This window comes from Populus trichocarpa, chromosome 4, assembly GCF_000002775.5.
Source record: "Populus trichocarpa isolate Nisqually-1 chromosome 4, P.trichocarpa_v4.1, whole genome shotgun sequence".
Taxonomy (NCBI): domain Eukaryota; kingdom Viridiplantae; phylum Streptophyta; class Magnoliopsida; order Malpighiales; family Salicaceae; genus Populus; species Populus trichocarpa.
In genome coordinates, this window is record NC_037288.2 from 871,458 (window position 1) to 894,158 (window position 22,701).

Genomic DNA, 22,701 nt, shown 5'->3' on the forward strand with positions numbered 1-22,701 from the left:
TATATTAAAATTATAAAATATAAACATTTCCAATAAGATATTTTTCTTGAATAAAAAATTATTTTTTAAATTTATCTTATCAATTGCGTGATCATAATAGAAGAAAAAGAAGTTTTGACAAATTTATTCACTCTATTCGACTTTAATGATGAATCGAAAAATAAATTTTTATTTGTTTTTTTTTTTAAAAAAAAAGAGAACAAATCTTTTTATCGAATGATAAGAAAAAAAAAAGGATTTGGGTTTCATGTGGGAATGATTTTGGAAGATCTAAAACGGTAACAACACTATGAATTGATCCAGAACCTAATTTACATCTAATTCAAATTCAATATAGGATCGAATTATTTTTCTTTTAAACTTAAAATAAATATTAATAGAATTTTTTTTTTTGCAATATCATTAAATTTAATTAAGCAGTTTGATCTTGAAACCTGTTAACTCGGCTCTTTGCCGAGCTTGAGTTTTGAATTAAACCTCGTGAAAGTTGATCCCAAGTGAATTATTTAATTTAATGTATCTAAAAATAACTTGAACAACCAATAAAAACATCACATAGCTTTTAAAAAAACTTTAAGACAATGTTTTTTTTATATTAAGACGATGCTACATTGGATCGATCTTGGTCACTATGCGACCTGAATTATGAATTTTAATGGGTTTAATAACTTTGTTGTTTTTATAAATTATTTTTGTTTAATTTTATGATAACATTAGATGTTTTCAAAATCAAGTATCAACTCTAAAAAAATATATTTATTTGCAATCGTGATAATCCTATAGAAAATAAAAAAATAAACCATGAATTTTATTTCTCAACCAATCTGATATTGAATAAGAGTGAAATTAAAAAAGTAATTAGAAAAATTAAAGGATCAGAAACTAAAAAAAACAAATCAGGTATGATGGGTAAACTCACTAAACCCGTGAAATGGATAATCTAGTCAACTTGTCAAACCTACAAATCAAGTAATGGACTTTATTGGGATTAATAACTTATTTTGTTCTAAACTATTGCTTTTTTAACTATATGATAACAAAAATACATGATCACAAAATCAAGCGTTAAACCAATATTGGGATTTTTTTTAAGATTATGATAACCTCATAGAAAGCAAAACGAAACAAATTATGAAACTAAATTCTCAATTAGTTCAATATTAAATGATGAAATTGAAAAAAAAATGAATTTATTAAAAAAAGTTAAATTCATCATACCTGTTAACAGATCCATAGACTTTCTTAAATTTAATAACATGTTTTTTTTCAAAACTATTTTTTTAATTATATAATAAAAAAAATAGACAACAACATAATCGAGTTCAATTAAAAAAAATACCCTGCTAAACTCGCAAATTGAGATAACCAGGGTTTTTCATCAAACTCGCAAATCGGTCATTGACTCCACAAAACTTATTAACCTAATTTTTTAAAAAAATAATTTTTTATTTAACTAAATTTTTTTAAAAATAGATCATATTGCGATACTAAAATATCTCTATGATATTAGCTTGATGCTGAGATTTTTTTATATTAAAATAATCATATAAAAAATAAATTAAAATAAATTATCAATTCTAAATCTTCATAAACATATCATATAAGAACTTAACAAAAATCAATAATTAAAGAAAAAAAAGCCAAAAAAAAAACCAACATATAGATAACTATCGTAATTCATGGGTGTGAGGAAATAGTATTTTCCTATCATTTTAGCTTTATTTATAATTTATAATATAAAAATGTATTGAATCAATTTTAATTTTTTTAAATGAACAAATCAAGTGAAAAATGATTTAAAAAACAGGATCAAATAACTCACCAAAAGAGAAAACAAAAGAGGGCCCTTTGTGTAGGGAAGCAGAGAGAGAGAGAGTTGTGCAGGAGAATCTCTACCTTAGCTTTGTTTCAAGACCCTCCAAAAGAAGCAAAGATGTTTTGAAAAGATAATCTAAAGACAGACGGGGGTGACGCATAGAACTCAACTAGGACAAAAGAAGAGAACCTTTGGAAAGACCTCTCCTTTATTCTGTGGCTAAAATAGAATAGATCCAGAGAAGGTCACAGGCACTCCAGTGACATCAGACCTGTACAGCAAAGGCAAGGGAAACGACAGCAAGCAGTAGGATTTTCATATGTTTTGTCTACATACATACATTAACCCAGAAATCAGCAAAAGAAAACAAACAATCTTGAAAGAACACATATAAAAATAGTGATGGGTTTTGATTAGATTCTTAAAGTTAGTTGCCACCAAATAATACTCTCTTTTGTAACCTCATGGAAATGGCGCACTCTACAGGTGCTAGAAATCCAAACGCCCACAGAAACTAGTAGCAGCAGCCAGTACTGGAAGGTTGGCTTTGATTGTTGTAAGAGCAAAACCAATAGAACAAAAGTCTTTATCGTATCATAACTTACCACCCATGGAGGAGAGTGGTCCGCTCCTCAGTATCAAGCAGTAGTACTCACATATACAGAGAGAGAGAGAGATGTGTGTGTGTGTTTCGTGAGGGTACAGAACCTGGCTTGAAAGGAATTAGATTGAAAGAGACTTGACAGCAAAAGTGAGGAAAAAATCAGACTATGAGATAAGGACATAACTGTTTTTCGTCTGTCTTGTACACATATTAACTGTTAAGTTTTGTTTTTTTCAAAAAAAAAAAAAATAGAAGTTAAAAGAATTGGCAAATAATATCATTGTAAAAAGTATATATATTTTATCAACCTTTTCTTTTGAATATATTATATAAGTCAATATATGTTATTTTTGAAAAAATATTATATTTTTGAACCGTGATATTTGAGAAATATTACGGTTTATTATTTCAACATTAAAAATATGTTATTTTGCCAAAATATTTTGCCTGTATTGTTAATTCACCATTCATTTTTATTTTATATCCTAATTACCCAATTTGCCCCTGTTAATATGATTTAGAGATTGCGTTTTGACTGTAGCTGTAATGTAGATTTTTTAAAAACATTTAAAAGTTTTTGGTGAAAAGAATTTATTAAAAAACAAAAATATTATATTAAAAAAAGCTTGAAAATTGAACTTTGGGGTTTTCATCGGATTCGTTAAACCTGTCATGATCTGGACACGTTGATCTAAGAAATTTACTATTACAAGCTTAATCAAGGTGTTAAACCAGAAAAGTCGATGGTGTAGTTGGATTTAAATACCAATAAAAGCGAAGTGTTGCGTTTTGTATAGAATGATCAGATACATGCACGAAACACCAAGCATTTCAATAAACAAATTTACTAGTGTCATCTCCTTTGTTGTAAGCAAAGAAAAGGCTGGATTCTGATTGGGAACGATGGCGAAAGTTGATTGGATAGACCAATTGACACAGATTTCAGTAAAACCTTATCCTCTCTAATTACTCAATGGCAATACAACTCACACCGCAATCTCACGACGCAGTTTCTCTCGCAGCTCAGGGTGCAGTGGTAGCTAACTAGTGTGAGAAAGTGTGAAGCAGCAGCCAGCAAACTTTTCAAGGTGGATTCTGATTGGGAACGATGGAGAAAGTTGATTGGATAGACCAATTGTCACAGATTTCAGTAAAACCTTATCCTCTCTAATTACTCAATGACAATACAACTCACAATGCAATCTCACGACGCAGTTTCTCTCGCAGCTCAGGGTGCGGTGGTAGCTAACTAGTGTGAGAAGAAATTGCGTTTTTCTTTGCGGTGTGGTTTGAAAATGTTTGAGCATGTTCTCGGTATTGTAATGTAGGGTTTTTTTAAAAGTATTTTTTTAAAAAAATATATTAAAATAATTTTTTTTAATTTTATTTTATTTTTAACATCATCATATTAAAAACTATTAAAAAAACTTCAAAAATTTGGAGAGTTAATTTTTTGTTTTCAGAGAGTTAAACTGGTCGAGAATAAAAAATTCCTTGAAGGAAAAATGATTTTTTGTATTGGTCCTTATAGTAGCCTGTAAAACCAAGTTTTAATAAGATAATACAAGTTAAAGGACAACGTTATATGTTTTCAAACATAAGAGACTAAAGCTTATGATTATGTTCATAATTCAGTGACTAAATGATAATTTACTTACTCTAGTTTTTGAATAAATTGGGAAATTAACATACAAAATAAATAAAAATGGTAAATTAACATAGTAGCAAAAGGTTTTAGTGAAATAGTACATTTATGAATGTTGCGGTTGTGAATTGGGACATTTAATTAAATATCGTGTTTTTGAATGACATCAATTAAATTCATGATTAATTGGTCGATCTGTTCATAATGTTCAGATAAACTGGTCAACTGACTCAAAAGAAAAATCACAAAATTGTTAAAATTAAGATCTCGGAGCGAGATTTTTAAAATCTAAAGATTTAATGGTTAGAGGAGCGACTCCATCATTCTATCCAGTTGGATCAAAAGTCATGATCCTTTTGAGCTATCATTCTGCTCTAACATGACTAGACTTCCTTTTAGATCTAGATTTGTCTCACTGGTCAATAAATGTTTCTGCTAGGCTATCCATAATGATAATTTACTTTAGTTTTTGGATAAATTAGGTAATTAACGTACAAAATAAAAACAAAATAGTGAATTAACATAGTAGCATAAAGTTTTGGTCGAATAACACACCTTTGAATATTATGGTTGTGAATTGAGATATTTGATTAAATATCACATTTCTAAACAACATAATTAAATTTAAGACTAATCAATCGATCAATTTATAATATTCAGTTAAATTGGTCGACCAACTCAAAAGAAAAATCATAAAACTGTCAAAATCAAGGTCTCAAAGTGAGATTTTTAAAATCTAAAGATTTGACGATTAGAGCAGCGATTCCATCATTTTGGTTTGATTAAAAGTCATGGTCCTTTTGAGCCATCATTCTGGTCTAGTGCGACCAGATTTCTTTTTGGACGTAGACTTATCTCAATGATCCATAAATACTTTTGCTAGATCATCCACATAATCTATATGTGGCAAATTTTTATCTAATTGTGATAGATCCACACCTAACTGCTCAGAAACACTTGTTATTATAAGCTCGACTATATTATTGACACTGGAAAATAGATGACAACTACTGTGTGATTAATAATTATTTAAGATTTTAGTTTGAGTTTATTTTTTATTCTATAAGTTGAATATATGTATTGACTTATAAAATATATTAAAAGATTAATAAACTGAATCAACCAATTGACTTTTAAATTAAAAGATTAACTAAATTATCACATTTAAAAAACATGATATATTAAACATAAAAATTATATTTTTTCTCTAAAGTTATTTAAACGTGATATATTTAAACATTGCTATTTTATTTTAAAACGTGATAACATAAAATTGTATCTTTTCTCTAAAGTTATTATGTACAAACTTTTAATTTAATATTCTATTTTTTAAAAAGAAAAAAACAAATCCCTAGGTTTTTATGTTTTGGGTTTGCTAGGGCACTCATGGGTTAGGCCAGGGCCAGGGAGGTAGGTAAAGTGAGTGTCTTCTCAGCTCAAATCAGAATGAGTCGGTTGGATTGTGACCTTAGAGATACGTGTCGGTCAACGCTTTTCTTTGGTTTCATTGCAAGGTTGTGAATTCCAGCTGGAAAATTTTACTTCCCATAAAGTTACCTGTTTTAAGTCCACATTTTACCGTTAGATGTTAGATTTGGCTGGACATGGGATTTCACTAAAAAAAACCCTTGATACTTAGCTACGATATTCAATAATTTTTAATTGTTTAATTAATTTGATATTTAAATTTGATAATCAACACCAGATTTTTTAAATAATAAAATGATATTATTTTAATAAAAATAATTGATTTAATCTAATGATTTAAATTTGTTTGGATTAGTCTTTAATCCAAATAACATATCTATGATTTTACCTATTTTTTAAATATATTTGACTATGATTGCAAATGGTTAAAAGTACTCAAATTTTAGAGCATATTTGTTAATGTAGCCAATCACGTTGTCATCTCTTCATATATATATATATATATATATATATATATATATATAAAATTGTTGAGATAATTATATAAAGTCTAAAATCTATCTTTATGTTAAGAATTGTTTTTTTTTTTAAATAATGTTTTAGCTATATTAATTTATTTTTTTTAACGATAAGAGTATCTTCACCTGTCTTTTTCTTAGTTCAAGATTTAGTTTCTAACAACATAATTAATCAGGTTTAAGATAAAATCATAAATTTTTAATCATATATTCACAAAAAAATACCTTTTTTCATAATTTCTTATCGAAAATAAACCCAAAATGATAATGTAAATAACAAACAAACCCGTAAAGGATATAATTAAAAATTATCAAGCTAAAAAAGATTAAATAATACATAGTAGCATTATAAAATTTACCCTATGAAACATGGAGAATTACAAGATTAAATTAATAGTTTATATTATCATTAAATGAAACATTGCTATGGAGTAATTAACTTCATTCCTAATAATATAGAGCCTAAATTTAAGTTTTAGCTGCTATTAATCGATCATTAAGCAATAAGAGATCATCCCACTAATTCTGTGTAGTGATTGCATTATACACATATTAGAGCATTAATTAAATCTAGAGCAATCCATATCTCCATCATGAACAGTGCATTATCCTGTTCTATTTACATTTTCAAGATGATCTAGACGTTTCATGTTACAAGAAGATTGTAGCCTTAACCTATGATAATAGCGAGTGAGTTGCCAAGGTTTTTTTTTTTTTTTTTTTTAAATAAAGAGCTTATAAGGTTGAAGTTCAACCCTACTTTATAATTTAGGTGGAATTAAATTTGAAAATCACACATGTATGGCTCGATCCTTAATTAACTTGGATTTTGAAAAAAGAATAATCCGATTTGATGAAGTTGAACTAGTTAAAAACTCAATTTATTATTATTTTTTAAATAGTTACACCTCCTTAATGTTTAAATGTTTAAAGTAACATAGAAAATTTCCTATTTGAATAAAGAACATTAATGCATGATGTAAGTCAAACATTAAAAATGATAACATCCTGGAATATATTTGATAATATCAATTGTTGTTTTGATCTGAGAATCATTTATACTATTTATCACTTAAGCCAAATTGGATTTCTCATCATTTCTGCAAGAACAGAAAAAAACCAGTTATTTTTTAATATAAAAATAAAATATTCATTGCATTGAATTGAATTAAAATCGAGGAATTCTTCTATATTTAAATCAAGAATCAATTAAAGTACAAAATAATAAAGAATAAAACAGGTTAATATGTTAATATAAAAATTTCTTAAGACATACAATGAAAATTAAACTAAGAACTAAAATATAAGAATCCATATCTTAACACTATTAACAAAATATACATGGTGCGAGAAAAACAATATATCATTAGACATTTATTATTATGAATTGTAATAGTGAACTGATAATTTTGTCATTCATCAAATCAGTCTAGAAAATTAAAATCAGGGGTAAAATAGACTTCTCTATGTAATTCATTTATCATTTTCGTTTTCAATGGAGGGTAAAAAGCGAGAACACTTTTTTTAGAACAATGAAATACATTCATTGCATTTAAAAGCAAAAATTAGATAATTGGTTGCTAAGGTTTTTTTTTAGGTTTCAATTTTTTTTGCACAATTAAATTACTATCTTACCCTTGAAATAAAAAAATAATTAGGCTTTCTTGGGGTCATTTTCAGATTTTCATGTTGGTTTTTATGTTATAAGCAGATTAGTAGATAAGTAAATTAATATTTTGCATTAATTAAAAATTATTAAATTTTAAAATCTATCAGACACATGTCAGTCACGCGAAAGCACATGGAATGGTTCCGTCATGCTTCGATGGTGCATGTAGTGTCATACGGTGATGAAAAATTATATTTCGCCGTGCCTTCATTCTTTTGATTTGTTATTTTTGCCCTTGACCTTTTTGTAATTTTTTGTTTTATTTTTCAATTTCATTATTCAATTTAAATTTTTTATTTTTTCAAATTTGATCCTGGTATTTTTTTTCATTTTCCTCTTATCTCTTTTATATACTTTCAATTGTATTCAATTCCATCCTTTAATTAAAATATTCAGTTTGTTATTTTTTTTTTAAAAAAATATTAGTTCTTATTTTTTTTGGGTGTTTTCTTCTTTTAGTTCTTTTGTAAAATTGATTTTTATTTTCAATTTATCCCTTCAATCCAAGATTATCCACTCTCTCATTTGTTTTTTTTCAAAGTTGATCCTCATTTTTTTAATTACTATTTTTATTGTGATTGAATTTGTTTTAAATTTCATCCTCATTCTTTTAAGGTTTGGGATTCACGGTTTTTTCAATTTTGATGCTTCCAATCAAATGGTCCAGGTCGCGAGTTTTATGAGCAAACATGAGTTCCCATCTTTTTATTATGGACTTATTTTCTTTTTCAATTTCATTACTCGACGTTGATGTTTTTATATATAAAAAAATAGGCTTCATGATTTTCTTTGTTTACCTTTTTATAGGGTTATCTCGATCTTATAATATAGCCTATAAATTTTGCAGGTTAACCTAGGTAGGACCCCCCAACCTTTTTTTCTTCCTTTTAGTTACTTTTTTTCTTTGGGATCCTTTTGAGTTATTGATTTTTTTTAATTTCATCATTAAATATTTAATTAGTTGAGAATTGACATTTGTTGTTTTTTCATATTTGGTGATTCCAATCAAAGCTCGGGGCAAAGGTTTTATAATCTAACAAGGGGTGACATAAATATTTTTTTGGACTTATTTTTTTTCCATCTCATAATTCAAATTTTTTTAAAAAATTAGGTTTTATGATTTTTTTAATTTTTTTTTGCAGGTTATAACATGACCTAGAGCTTTGATGAGTTGACTCGAGCAGACTTAGATCTTTTTTTAGCTTATAACTGCAATTGTTTTTTAAAACCTTTTGCATGGTAGATTTTGTTTTTCAATTTCATTCTTCAACATTTGGTTTGTTGAGGATTGAGCTTTAATTTTTTTTTAAAATTTATTGCTTTTAATCAAATGACTCGGGTCATGAGTTTAATGGTATAACACGGGTTAACATGTTTTTTTTTATCATTTAACATTATTTTTTTATATAAAAAAAACACTCCTACGTCTGCTTTACATTGTTTTTTTCTCTCTTTTTTCTGGCCCTCGAAGGAGCACAATTCACCTAGCTAATTCGATAAATAATCGAACAACCGCAATTATTATTATTTTGTTTTTATTTTTAATGAAGAATTTATAGTCAAGTAGAATTTACAAGTGCTTAGCACTTTAATCTTAGTACCCGTTTGGTAACGTGGCCAACCACACGATTGGCGGCACTACCAAAACCAAATAATAGACTTTTTTTTAATAACCAATCACGGCATAACACGCTTCACTAACTGGGATTATGAGTTGAATACATAGTTGTGTGGGATCCAAGTAAAAGCACACAAAGCACACAAATCAACTTATCAAGAGCTCATGAATCATTATACAAAAGAATCCATTTCCTACCATCCAAAAAGGATCTAATAGTAAAGTCTTGATGATAAGAGAAGCGAACCACACCTCAACACCCTTTTCTGCTTTTTACATGGGATTGTTCGTGTGGTGCTTTTGAGATCTAGTGGTCATAAATTTGAGAGGGTTGACCAACCCTAGGGTTTAAGATACATTTTGCTCTTTCTTTGTACATTTTCCACTACCATTCAATCCTCATGTAGTTGTTATGCTTTAGTTATTATTATGATTCAAACCTCATGGGTTTTTTTTTTTAAAGTCAAAACAATATAGTATTTGTTTTTTTAAAAAAGTTAAACTGTTTTTGACGGTTCATAGATCAACCATGTTTTTTTCATGTAAACTTCGAGTTTTCATAGTTTATTTTGAACTAGTTTTTAGATCAACATATCATAACTAAATTAATATGTTAGACTAAGTTTTATAATTCTAAAGTTAATATTATTTTAAAATAATTATATTATTTTGTTGTGTTAATATTAAAAATAAAATTTAAAAAAATATTATTTTAATATATATTTTAAAAATAATGGTTACCATAGTCTTAAACCCCTGCACCTCAAGGTCCACATAAAAGTCATTAAGCAATCATCCCCACCGGTCTGTGGTCTCTTCCATGCCAAGCCAGAGATGAAGCAACTTATGTGGCTAATATGGCAAACTCGGTGGCTCGTTGATATGGAAACTTGTACTTGCTAACTGGGGCCCTTCTTGAGAGGGTATGTACGAAGTTACAGTCAATTCCCTCAAGTTGTCAACGGTGACATTCAATCTCCACAGTTTGTAATCAAAAGTGGCAGCCTAAACGCAGTGAAGACATGAACTTTCCTGGAAAAAATGTTGAGCTGGTGCTTTTCATGTGAAGGAGATGTAATCATATGACTTGTATGATGTGTTAATTGTCTTGTAATTAAATGCAGAAACAAAGGCATCTCAAGTCAGGAACTCGAACCCAAGTGACAACAGAAGGGTTAGGGTTTGTTAACGACAGACCTCCACTATCCCTCTCGTGCAAGCCACAACCAAGATGCATGCTGAATTTTGGAAAAAATAAACCTCTAGGATTAGCCCCTTTTGGAGATGCTAATGAATATTGATTGATAATATAAGCGATCAAAGGTACATAAAGGTGTAGCCTATAGTTTTGTGCTACACAAAAATGGACGATCCATTTCGAGCTCCAACACTGAATACTGATATGACCTAGCATATTATTTGGAGTGGGCAACCTATGTGCAAGAAATTACCCTGTGGAATGATAAAAAAATCAGAGGTGTGCCACTAAACATGTACAAACTATGGTACCGGATTGAGTTGCATATTGCTCTCTTGGCCTACTGATTTCTTGTTTTCACTTGCGTGCTGAATGGTAAAGCTCCAAGTAATCGAGAGCAGGCTTATTCCAAGACCAGTCTTGCTCCATCACCTTTTTACACATCGAGTTAAACCAATCCCGACCGTCGTACCAGGCAGAGATTGCCCTGAAATATTCATTGGAAAATAAATATTACCGAACAAAATATATTCAAAAGGCAAGCTTGCATATGCAAGCGATAACAGGCAAGAGGGATCAGTGTCATCTTAACATTTTACAGCATCCCCATCAAAACTTTAATTGTTTCTTCTTCACATGTTCAAGAATGAAGATAAAGTTCTAGTACAAAAATAAGATGGCAAAAGAAGTTTTCCGTGATGAGGAAAAAGAACCAAAAGAATTGCCAATTGGCTTGCTTATGTACTCCAGGCACTACACGTCAGTAGCATATGTTAAATGGTATGGCATCTTCACATTAAGATTATATCAGGGCAGACACTGGGAACGATAGTTTACCGTGTGTTCAAGTTTGTGGGTGTTAAATTGCACCGATGATATCCTCATATTCAAGATTTTCCAAAGGGGAAACATCGGAGACATAACTTGTGTGCGTGTGTTTAAACATGCAGTTCACTAAAGAAGATAAACATCCACTCACCTATTTAGAGCATAATCAACACCAGCAGGGTCAGCTCCATCAAAGTTAAATCCATTTGGTTCAAGACCTTGTGCTTTGGCTCTTTCTTTGTCATGGTCAACATCAAACACAGTGTCGAAAAGCCCTAAAGAAGAAATAGCATGAAAATGGACTACTTAGCATACTATAATTGCTGGTACTAGCTTGAGAAGTGCACTAGAGAACTTGTAAACAGTAATCTTGTCAAGAAGCACCACAGAGTCGCAAGGCATTTGACTACGAAAGTAGAAATTAATTTCAAGTCTACCACATGCCAAAAAAGCACAGTATGAAGTATCCAAGAGCTAGTAACACTTCCTCTACCCAAACCCCTCATCCTCGTTACTAGTGATAATAATATAAAGCACCATCAGAGTTTTTCTCTCTTTTTTGTAGGTGCAATGACAACCTGGTGGTCAACATACACACCTCAAAAGTGGGTCTAGAACAAGTTTAAAAAGGAAATTCTTCTTATATTTAAAGAATAATTCATTGGAGTTCATTTTTCTTCTTTTTTTGAAAAAAAAAAAAACTAGAATAAGTTGAGAAATTTTGTCAACGTAAAAGAAAGATAGGTACTCACCTCCAGTTTTTCGAACAACAGCTATTGAACCATATCTCATAGCAGTAAGCTGGGTCAGTCCACAAGGCTCAAAAATAGATGGGACTAGAATGAAATCAGCACCCGCATATATCTACCAAACAAAAAAGAAGATTTTCCTGGTCAGTTGCAAAAGGAAGAGGTAAGTTCATTGAAATAAAAATTGAATGTGAAGTTCCAGGAGAATACCAAGTGCGAAAGAGGCTCATCATAAGTCAAACAAAGGCGAGCACGGTCATGGTGACTAGAATGCAAGTGGTTGGCCAAATTCACAAAATCATTCTGGACACGGGGATCTGGAGCTGAACCAAGCAGTACAACCTATACACAAATTTCATTTCACAGAAATGGTAAGATGTTATTATGCTTCAACATATGCATTGTTCAAACCTGCAGATGACTTAAGACCTACTAATGGACTTCCATAATTCTTATGTTGGCATTCAGATCATAACTGTGATGATATTATTGCTGAATCACAATAACAGAAACACAAGGAAAGATAGAAGACAGGATAAGTTGGGGGTGGGTAGGTGGCGATGCATCAGCCAGATTACACAGCAGTCAGGATGCTTCAGGCTACTCCCAATGCTGCTCTGTGCTGGAAGGAAACCTAGATGGATTACAGTACTTGTAACTTTTTTTTCTTTAAATAAGTGATGGGTCAAGTGTTGAGATCATGTCCAACATTAAAGGAGTCTACACTGCCAAACAAGAAATTGGCCACATTCTCAACTGTTAGCAATCCAATAACTAAGCAATACTCTGCAAAGGAATGGTTCCCATTTAAAGCGAAAAAGTGGCATGCATTTAATGGTTTTTCACTATGCAATTCTGTGCCACTATTCAAGAGACATGTTATTGTCTTGGTGTATCTAAATCAGTCAACAGAACCAAAACATTTACTGCTAGCATTGCACTTTAATGATTGGGAAATAGCTGGCAGAGATAGATATTGTTGAAAAGCAGTCCTATGGGCTGATAAATAATCCACAATAAGAAGAGAACTTGAGAAACAGGAAATCGGATAGAAAAGAACCTGCCCACCGCGCTCTAAGGTGCGCCAAATTGCATGCTTGATGAGATGGATTCCCTTTTGATGTGTCAAGCGAGTAATTATTCCTACCAGAGGAAGATCAGCCTTTTTCAAACCAAGCCTTTGTTGCAAAGCCTCCTTGGCAGTTCTTTTTCCTTCAACAACATTCTCGGAAGTATAAGGTACCTGGAATAATAGATATTAGCCACAATTGCATGGCGGAAGAAATCTGAATCTCCAAAGAAGATTACAATTAAAGACAAAAAAGTGCTCCGTTCTAATAAACCATCTTAAACCTTGAAAAGTAATCAAAAAAGGTACGCATAGAGTTTCCATCAAAATGACAACCCTCAATGTTTGCATATGCATTAAAGACAAATAATGGCACTTGCATTTCAGAATGGATTCCAATTGCAATCTTCAACCACGCATGGCCATGCATTCACAGGGCCAATCTTTCATTTCACTTCTAATGCATAGATGAATGTATCCAATTAGTAGGTTGCAAATTCATGGAAGATGGAGCATACTAGGAAGCGTTTAGAACTTATGGACTTCATTTCAAGAACCATCAGTCAAAAAAATTCAAAATGATATGGTAACCCACTTACAGGAATGTATGTATCATTATAAGGGTCCCATATATCAGGGTCAATTCCATTTAGGATGCCATGGAACTTGTGGAGATGAGAAGCAATTAAAGGATTTCCTGAAATCTCCCTTGAATATGTGGGAGATACCTGCAAAAACAACAACAACAAAAAAAAAATATTCTCAGGTGCCGCCACAGAAATCATAAAAGTGTGAAAATATTATTAAAAAAAAGTTGATTGAAAAACTAGAAAATGCAAAAGAAAGAACAACAATTACTTACAGTTGTAGCCTTGTCAGAATATGCCATAGCTTTCCCAATGTTGTTTGCCCCAAATTCAAGATTATGAATGGTGAAGACTACCCGGGATTTACTAAGACCATAATGCATATAATGGTCCTTAAACAACCATGCAACTGGAGCACTAGACCAATCATGGCAATGGATAATATCCTGGAAGTGTAAAGCACTGATTAACACGTCTTAGGAAGAAAAGAAATAGATTCAATGAGCATATTCAGAAGGACGGGGCTGGTTGATTTGGTCAGATAGATATCACAGATTAACAATCATTGTCGCAACCAGTTGCCCAACCAGCAGCAAAAGCTGGTTTTGAAAGTTGGTCATGGAGAATAACTTCCTGAAATCCATTCTTCTACACATAATTAATTGTATTTTTCCTATCACAATGTTTATATATGGGCTTTATTAGGGTGTAGTCAATGAATGACATCATAACTTCATTATGTATTAAGTAAAATTTACCACCCATGCAAAAGAGATATTCTAAGAACCAGTAACCATTTTAACAAAATAACTGCTTGATGCTGAATCAAATCATTTAACTTACAGGATGAAATCCACTTTGTTGTAAAAATTCAAGGGCTGCATGGCAAAAGAAACCAAATCTCTCCCCATCATTCTTGCAGCCATATACGCAACCTGCCCAAAACATTCTGCAAGAAAATAATGCATCAGGAGACCTTATCAGGCATTTTGTTATATGAAGTGATAATTATGGTGGAACAATATGTACAAGCAGGCAACACTTTGAGGGTACTGTAGAGCACAAAAGTTACCCATTTTGAGGCTCCAAGAAATAGACAGAAAGGCCTTCCACCTTCCCAAACCATACTTTTATTTCAGTCCCACCCCAGGAATAGCTTCTCTGGTAGTGCAAATCTTTCACCTGTTTCAGAGAGCACGTTTAAAGATTTAATGGAAGCAGTGCTTCATGTTTTACAGAAAAACAAGATGCAAAACCTACTATTTAGTTTGATAGTGTCATTTTAATTCTTACAGGACAAATCACTTTTCTTATTGAAAGACACATGATCTTGTAATAGTAGTGCATGCTTTATAAGTGCCAATTCATTATTGCTATAATTATTATTTTATTTGGAAGAGTTTTTTTTTTTTTTTTTTTGGGGGGGGGGGGGGGGGGCGTACCCTACCCTTGCTAGTGAACTGCAACATTCTGATACTTAAATCATCCAAACATAATATGAAGGACTAATACTTCAACAATCTCTATTAATGGACCCTCCAACAGAGAGGTGTAAGACCAAGTGTGGGACATAAAAATACACTAAAGGATGAATAACACAAAATCTTCAATTTGTGGAAGCTGCAATGAGCTTACATGGCTAATCTTCATACAGTCATACTTTGGAAGAATGATGTCCACACTGTGGTTTAAATCTTGAACTGCACGGGAGAGACTAGTCACAACATCACCAAGCCCACCAACCTGCAAGAGATTTATCACAGAATAGTTGTACAAGTATACAAAAAATAAAATAAAATAAAGAATAAGAAGTACGTTATTTTGTTATTTTAAGACAAGTTGCTTAATGGTGTACTTTAGCCAACGGAATGCAAATGAGGGTTAATTCACTAAGCACATAACTTGTTGTGAGAAGTTATGCTCGGAAACAAGACTCCGTCCCCTATTCTACTAGTAGAAAAATGTTGCTCATGACTCAAAGTTTGCCTTTCATATGAAGTCATAACCCAATTTTTATGGCTTGTGTGTGTGTGTGTCTATAAGCTATGCTACACATTAATCTGCTTCTGGTATTTGGAGGCTCTTTTCCTACCTTACATGTTAGCACCTTAACACGTTTCTTTCAATTATTTGGGCTTTTGATGAGTGAGGTGTCAAGAAAATTGAAAGGTTTAGTAGCCTATAACTCACCGTGTCTTAATGATACAGAATAGATACCAATGTGGTTAAAAGGCTCGAGTCCAAACACTTTGGATTCAGTCTAGAAAATTAATATCACTATTTGCTCCTGATTGTTTTAAAAAGACCTTATATTCAATGAAAGAAAAAGAGAGAACAAGTCAGGAGTAGATGTAATTGAGACAAAACAGAGAAATCAAGAAAGCCGTGAAGGATGTTAGGTTAAGGTGGAAAAGGAGATGTTAGAAGTGAAATGGATAGTTCACACCTTATACGTAATGGCTAATATACTTAAAAAACAATGAATTTATTTCTTTGACAATAATGTAACTTTCAAACCCCGTAGCACCAAGAAAGTTTAGCACCAAGACAGTATCATACACGTTATACATTAAAATTACCTTCGCGATTGGGGCCATTTCAACAGCAATATGCACAATGTGCATCGGTGGTTCTTTTGCAATTCCTCCAGACACTGGTATGTGATAATCCATGCCTTCTCTATTGTCAAAAATTCCACCATCTTCCTTCTCAGAGAATACAAAATCCATCATGTAGGCATCCAATGGAACCTTGACTGCAAAAAACACACAAAATGAAACCTTTTTTCCTGAAAAAACCCAGTCTCTTAGTAAGTGTGCTATCTGTACTGACATGATATGCCATCATCCTTTACACATTTAAACTTGCGTATAGATGATTAACTTGCCTACTTAAGGGATAATGAGCTAAAATGCATGCTGGAAAGAAATTCCTTGGCATCAGATATGAATGAAATTGAACCCAATGAAAGTCATCTGTGAGCTGTATGACACTGCTTACAATGTCCATGACAAGAAAAACCCAGAGTGAGGCGACAACAGCAAAGATGATACAAACACCAAAATATGAATGCTACAATCACACATAAACTGAAGATAAGCCACCATATTAAATGGAAGGAAATTGCTAAATAAATAAATAATTCTTATCACACATAAAAGAACAAAGAATGAAAGCTGGAACTAAAAGCTTACCAGTGGCTTTGACGTGAGAGCCATTATCTGCAGGCAACATTTTCTGAGGTGGCAATGGACCCTTACGGTGGGTCCAACGGTTGAATGAACCTCTGAACCAAACTTCAGGTTTACCATTCAGAATGGTGTTAGCAGGATTATAGAAAACTGTCACGGTGCTTCCAGCCTGAACATCAAGAGGCTCAGTATAAACTATATGCTTTTGTGACAGCAGAAACCTTTTCAAAGTTTGTTCCTTTGTTTCAGCTTTAATACGTGCTGTTTTCTCAGCCTGAGACAAGAGAAAGCATAGAGGCAGCGGGACTTAGTAAACTTGAAATTCAGAAAGTTACAATATGACAAGATTTCATAAAATTTAACAAAAAATAAGTCCAAAGAAGGATGCAGAACAGACAACCTCTTTTAACTGTTAAAGAATTCCACTAATGGCACTTGTTAACAAGATAACATACACTCAGAGTGACCAGCAGCAGAAAGTTAAGTGGCTGTTCTACGTGTTCAGTATGGGAGCCAAGGTTACTAGCAGACCACAAAACATGTGGTAGAAATTTCAGCCATGTTTATGTTGTGCGTGATTCAAAGATAACCAATCATGCTTTTATAAGTGCCAGAGCACAAAATCTTGATCCTCCTATTCTAATTCTAGTACTTCGAATGTAGCATCATGTTAACTGACCTTGGCACGTATAGCGTCCTCTCTTAACCTCCTCTTTTCCTGTAGTTTCCTATATATTTGGTGTTCTTCCTCAACCCAATACAATTCTTCAGGAATACCATTTGGGACAATAGCATGGAAATCTTGGCGATGATTGTTATCATACACAGTGGCATTCTGAGGTGGACCATCAGCAAAGACCCAATCCAGGACAAAGGCTCGATCAGGTACAACAACTGCAAAAGACATTGTTGAACAAAAAATTCCTATGATACAGCAAGGATAAACCAACAAAACAGAATCATGCAGGGCAAGGTTGACACAGACATAGCATCATTCTTGTGCCAGTTTTAAAAAGGTGCATCCAGGCCCACCAAAAGAGATGAAGAGAAGAATCATGCAGTAATAATTCATAAAAGAAGAATATCAGGGACCTTTTCTATTAATTAAAAATAAATAACATTGCCAATTTCTTCTTTCTTCCAATTTCCCTAAAATGTACCACGCCAGATTGAAATTTCATGATAATCAAAAACAAATTGTTCGTGTGACTATAAGGCTCAATAGACAATGTAAAAAGAAAAAAAGCACCATTACTAGATTAAAGAAGATATATTCAAGCATACCATTAGCATACCACCAATCGCCATCCTTTTTGTCAGAGCTGACAAGTCTCTCAACAATGGACAATCCATCCTTCCAATTATTATGCCCCCCATGAACCCAAAGGTCATTAGCATGGGCTAGAGGACCTGAGCTTTTGTTATAATATAACTTGATCGTGTCCTCACCTTTGAACTCACTAGGTTCTACGTGGCAAACATTATTGAAGGACCTTGCAGCCTTTTTCATCAGTTCTTGCAATGTTCTTCTCCTTTTTTCAATTTCTGCCCTTGCCTGTGCTCTATCAGCTTCACTTGCAGCCTTCTCTGCTTCTCTTCGCCTCTGCTCTTCTGCTAATCTTTCCTTCACAGCTTGCTCCTTTGCAAGTTTCTCCAGTTCCCGACGTTTTTCCTCAAGCAAGAAATCATCAAATGCAAATGCATCCATTCCACCTTCAACAAGAATGTAGAAATCCTTCCTGTCATTATTGTCATAGACATCTTGCCCATTGAAGAACACAAAGTCCATCTTATATGCTTCTTTTGGAACATGAACCTGGCAAGACCACCAATCCCCATTGAGATGGGTCTTGCTCAACCTAAAGGTAAAAGATTTCCATCTCCAGTCATTGAATGCTCCCATAATCAAAATATCTGGTTCGTCACTCAAGGTTGATAGACTTCTATTAAGGAACACTTCTATGTCTTCATCGGGTTTCACCATCTGCGGATAGACAAACAATTTGTTACCCTTAGAGAAGTTTTCCTCAACAAGCCTCTCAATTTCTTGCTTACGCAATTTTTCTTCAGCAAGCCTATCAGTTTCTTCTTTACGCAATTTTTCTTCCATTTCCAACTTCAATTTTATTTGTAGAGAATCATCTTCAGTCTTTCTCGCATCAATTGAAATGCTCTTCTCTTTCACAATACCATCATTCTTCAAGTCATCATTTTGGCTTCCCTCTAAAGCAATTTTATCCTCTGACAGGGTCACATCCTTACCAACTCTACTGATACTTCCATTTTTGACCACTTGATTACCATTAGCAACAGCCACCTTTTTACTCATCAAAGATACTTCCTCTCCTATCTTTTCTTCGTCGACTTTTTTCTCCCCAGAATGTTCAATTGCCAGTTCTTCATCCTCCTCAACCTGTGTTTCTAGTGTTTGCTTGTTGGCCTCTGCAATCTCACTAGATTTTGGTGTAACTGAACCCTCTTTCTCTCCATTGTTTTCTAAATCTCTCTTCTGGGTGCTTGTTCCAACAGGTGTTTTCGGCGTGAATCCCTTCGGAGAAGAGCCTCTAGGCCTAGCATTTGACATTTTTCTCTGTCTCCTCTTAGAAAAATCTGCATATAAATGCAGTTCAAATTCTAAACTATATTCAAATTCATCAATAAGCATTTTAAACCAAAATCCAAATATTATATCATATCTCCTTTTTCCTATAAAATCCAAAGAAAAACAAAAGAGCAAAACTTGAACAAACCAGCAGTTGCAGCTATTCGAAATGAAACTCCACTTGCTGGAAACTCCTTCCTCCATGAATTAAGCTAAAACCAAACACAACAAAGTAAAAAACTCAGTATCCAGTAGACTCATACAATACAGTTTACTCGCTTTCATCTGCTTAGAATGAATTAATTCTCAATCACAGATTAAAAATTATAATCACAGTCACCACAATGAACAAAAAAGCCAATGGAATCCCAATAATTAACAAAAACATTACAATCAGCAGCACAAAAACAAAAACATAATCATAATCACACTAACAAACCAATCAAAATCCCAAAAAGCAAAAACCTTTAAAAAACCAACAGCAACCAACATTGAACAGAAACATCCAGGTAAAACCAGAACAAAAAAATATTCCATTCTTCATCCCAGAACCAACAAAACCAATAACAATTCCATCAAAACAAACACATAACACATTAAAAAACAGGAACTAAATGAGCCGATGAATCATTTTAGAGTAAGAAAGACACTTACACTTGAAAGTTGTCCACTTCTAACATGAGGGAAAGACCCAACAAGAAAAGGTTTAATCTTTAAACCATTTCTTTCACTAAAAACACCCCTTCCACTACAACTCAATGGACTTTGTACTAGCAAAGCCACTTCCATGGCTTTCTATTTTCAGAAACAAAACAGAAAGTTTTTGTGCGAGCAAAACCCACTTCAAACTTTAAATCTTTCACTCCAAAACTGAACTTATTGTTGCTAATCCATTGATCAAGACTCGATCTTTTATATTCTTCCAATAAAATTATGCATGTTCTTAGCACTGTTTAATTTCTTTCTTAAAAAAAAACATACTCTCTGATAAACAGTACTTCAAAAGTCATAGAATCTCGGCCATAAGTGTCAAAATTGTTGCTCTCTGTTTTGCAAAAATAGTGATCTAAAATGGGGGTTGTTTTTGAACCGTTGATTGATGGGAAAAATTGTGTCAATGATTTTATAATGGTGGAGATGGATTTGATGAGAGGATTTATTGTGGGGTTGTATGTGGTGAAGTGGAGCCAGAGACAATTTAAAACTTTTGGGGGATTTTCTTTTGAAAGGGTTATGCTTTTGAGAGGCAGTTAGTGTATGATAGGCTTAGATGGCTCCAGGATCGGAATAAGAATTGACCCATCAAATGGAGACATGCCATGTCAGCAAATCCTCTGTGGCTTGTAGTGTTTGGAATTTTGTTAATATAAATGATATTTCTTTTTTTATTTTTTATATTAATATATTAAAAATATCTAAAATTATATATAATAAATTAATTTGAAGTAAAAAGATAAATTAAAAAAATCTTAAAAGTATTTTTTAAATGCAAAAACAAATATATTCTTACCAAACTCTAATTTTATCAATAAAAAGTGTTTACTATGTCTCAGAAAAATATATCAATTTTATTGTTGATTGTTCAAAACTCAATGAATTCTTTTTAGAGATTGTTTGATATATCATTTTCACTTTTTATTTTAAAAATTAAAATTTTCATGTTTTTGTTTTTAAAAAACTCATTAGATGTTGTCAATTTCTTTTGTAACTAAAAAATGTAGTTTTCAAAAACTATGATAATTGTAGTTAATTATTTTTTTATAAAAAAATCAGGTTTTAGATTTTTATTTTTAAAAACTTGAAAACTGACATAGAAAATAAAAACAACAATTAATAGTAAAGTAATCGGTTGTAATTAGAGTAATTAATTCCAGCCTAACTCATGACTTGATTTAATATTTAGTCAAAAGCTAGTGTTAGAAGTTGGATAGATTAACTCGGATAATAAATATAAAACAAAGTTGTTTAAGATTTAGAAAAATAAAAAGAGTTAACATAACATAAATTCATTTTTTAATAAAATCAAAATAGATTTTTGATTAAGTTACAAATTGACTCGTTAGATTACCTAGATTATACTAGGATTAAATATTACCTAATTTTATTTAAAATCTAGTCTAAAAACTAGAATTTGAACTAGTAAATTATTAGGTTGAATGTTGGGTTGTGTGAGATTTAATAACACAAGTTTAGTGTTGAAAACCAGTAAATAGTTGAAATAAAAAAGCAATTTAAAGTAGAGGATAAGAAAAAAAAAACATTTAAATATTGGGTAGATAGTCTTTGGAATGGGCCTACAAGCACTATCGTTTTCATATTATTGCAAGACAAAAGAGAAACATGAAAGGACAGGTCCAGAGTATAAAGCTTACATGAAATCTCTGTAAGAGGTTTAACCAAGAAATATTCTGACATTTGTTTTTTTAAAAAAACCTTTAAATAATTTAATTGTTGCTTTGAAATGAAGTTGATTTAATTACTATAATAATAATAATCTCATGAGGACTATTCATTCACAAGAAAAGAATATCGATTAATTTAAATGAACAGAGGTACACAAGAACGTGCTAAATAAATCATAATAATCAATCTAGGCTTGTAAAGGGATTAAAGAATAAAATCCTCATTGTATTTATAACCTTAATAAACTTTAGGTTAGGGTTCTTAGTACGTACAGGACTAAACAAAATAAAAGGAAATATTCCAATCTAAGAAGGAAATATCAAATATGGTCGTGGTTATCACTTTCCATAGAATTTCTCGATGGGAGGGCAAGGACTTGTGTCAGAGAAATAAGATCTCTGATTTTGATGAAATCTTGCCGGGGGAAATCAGGTGGCTGAGTAATGGCTGAACAGGTGTTGGTTTCCTCTGGGTTTTTTTTTTTTGGCAGGGGCGGTGGGAATTGCTAGAATAGGATTTAGTACGAATTATTTGTTAAATTATTTTTTATTTAAAAATATATTAAAATAATATATATATTTTTATTTTTTTAAAATTATTTTTGATATCAGCACATTAAAATAATTTGAAAAATAAAAAAATTATTAATTTAAAATAAAAAATAATAAAAAATTTAATTTTTTTTAAATATTTTTAAAACATAAAAATAAACAAATTTTAAAAGACATGTGTGATTTATGTCCATGACCTAAAATACCAATCCATCCCTTATTTCT

The 22,701-nt window shown here is 31.8% G+C and overlaps 1 protein-coding gene across 1 annotated transcript; it reads right to left on the reverse strand.

Annotated features, from left to right (window-relative positions):
* Positions 1-10,574: 10,574 nt before the first annotated feature.
* On the reverse strand, positions 10,575-20,611 carry LOC7479050 (starch synthase 3, chloroplastic/amyloplastic). Its single transcript, XM_024599637.2, has 16 exons — positions 20,177-20,611; positions 19,671-19,734; positions 18,205-19,530; positions 17,600-17,814; positions 16,924-17,194; positions 16,309-16,484; positions 15,365-15,472; positions 14,802-14,911; positions 14,573-14,678; positions 14,005-14,175; positions 13,742-13,870; positions 13,134-13,316; positions 12,284-12,415; positions 12,077-12,188; positions 11,476-11,599; positions 10,575-10,983 (listed from the first exon to the last, which is right to left on the reverse strand). Exons 1-16 carry the CDS (start codon positions 20,309-20,311, stop codon positions 10,854-10,856), a joined length of 3,492 nt encoding a protein of 1,163 aa, XP_024455405.2. The 5' UTR covers positions 20,312-20,611; the 3' UTR covers positions 10,575-10,853.
* Positions 20,612-22,701: the final 2,090 nt, after the last annotated feature.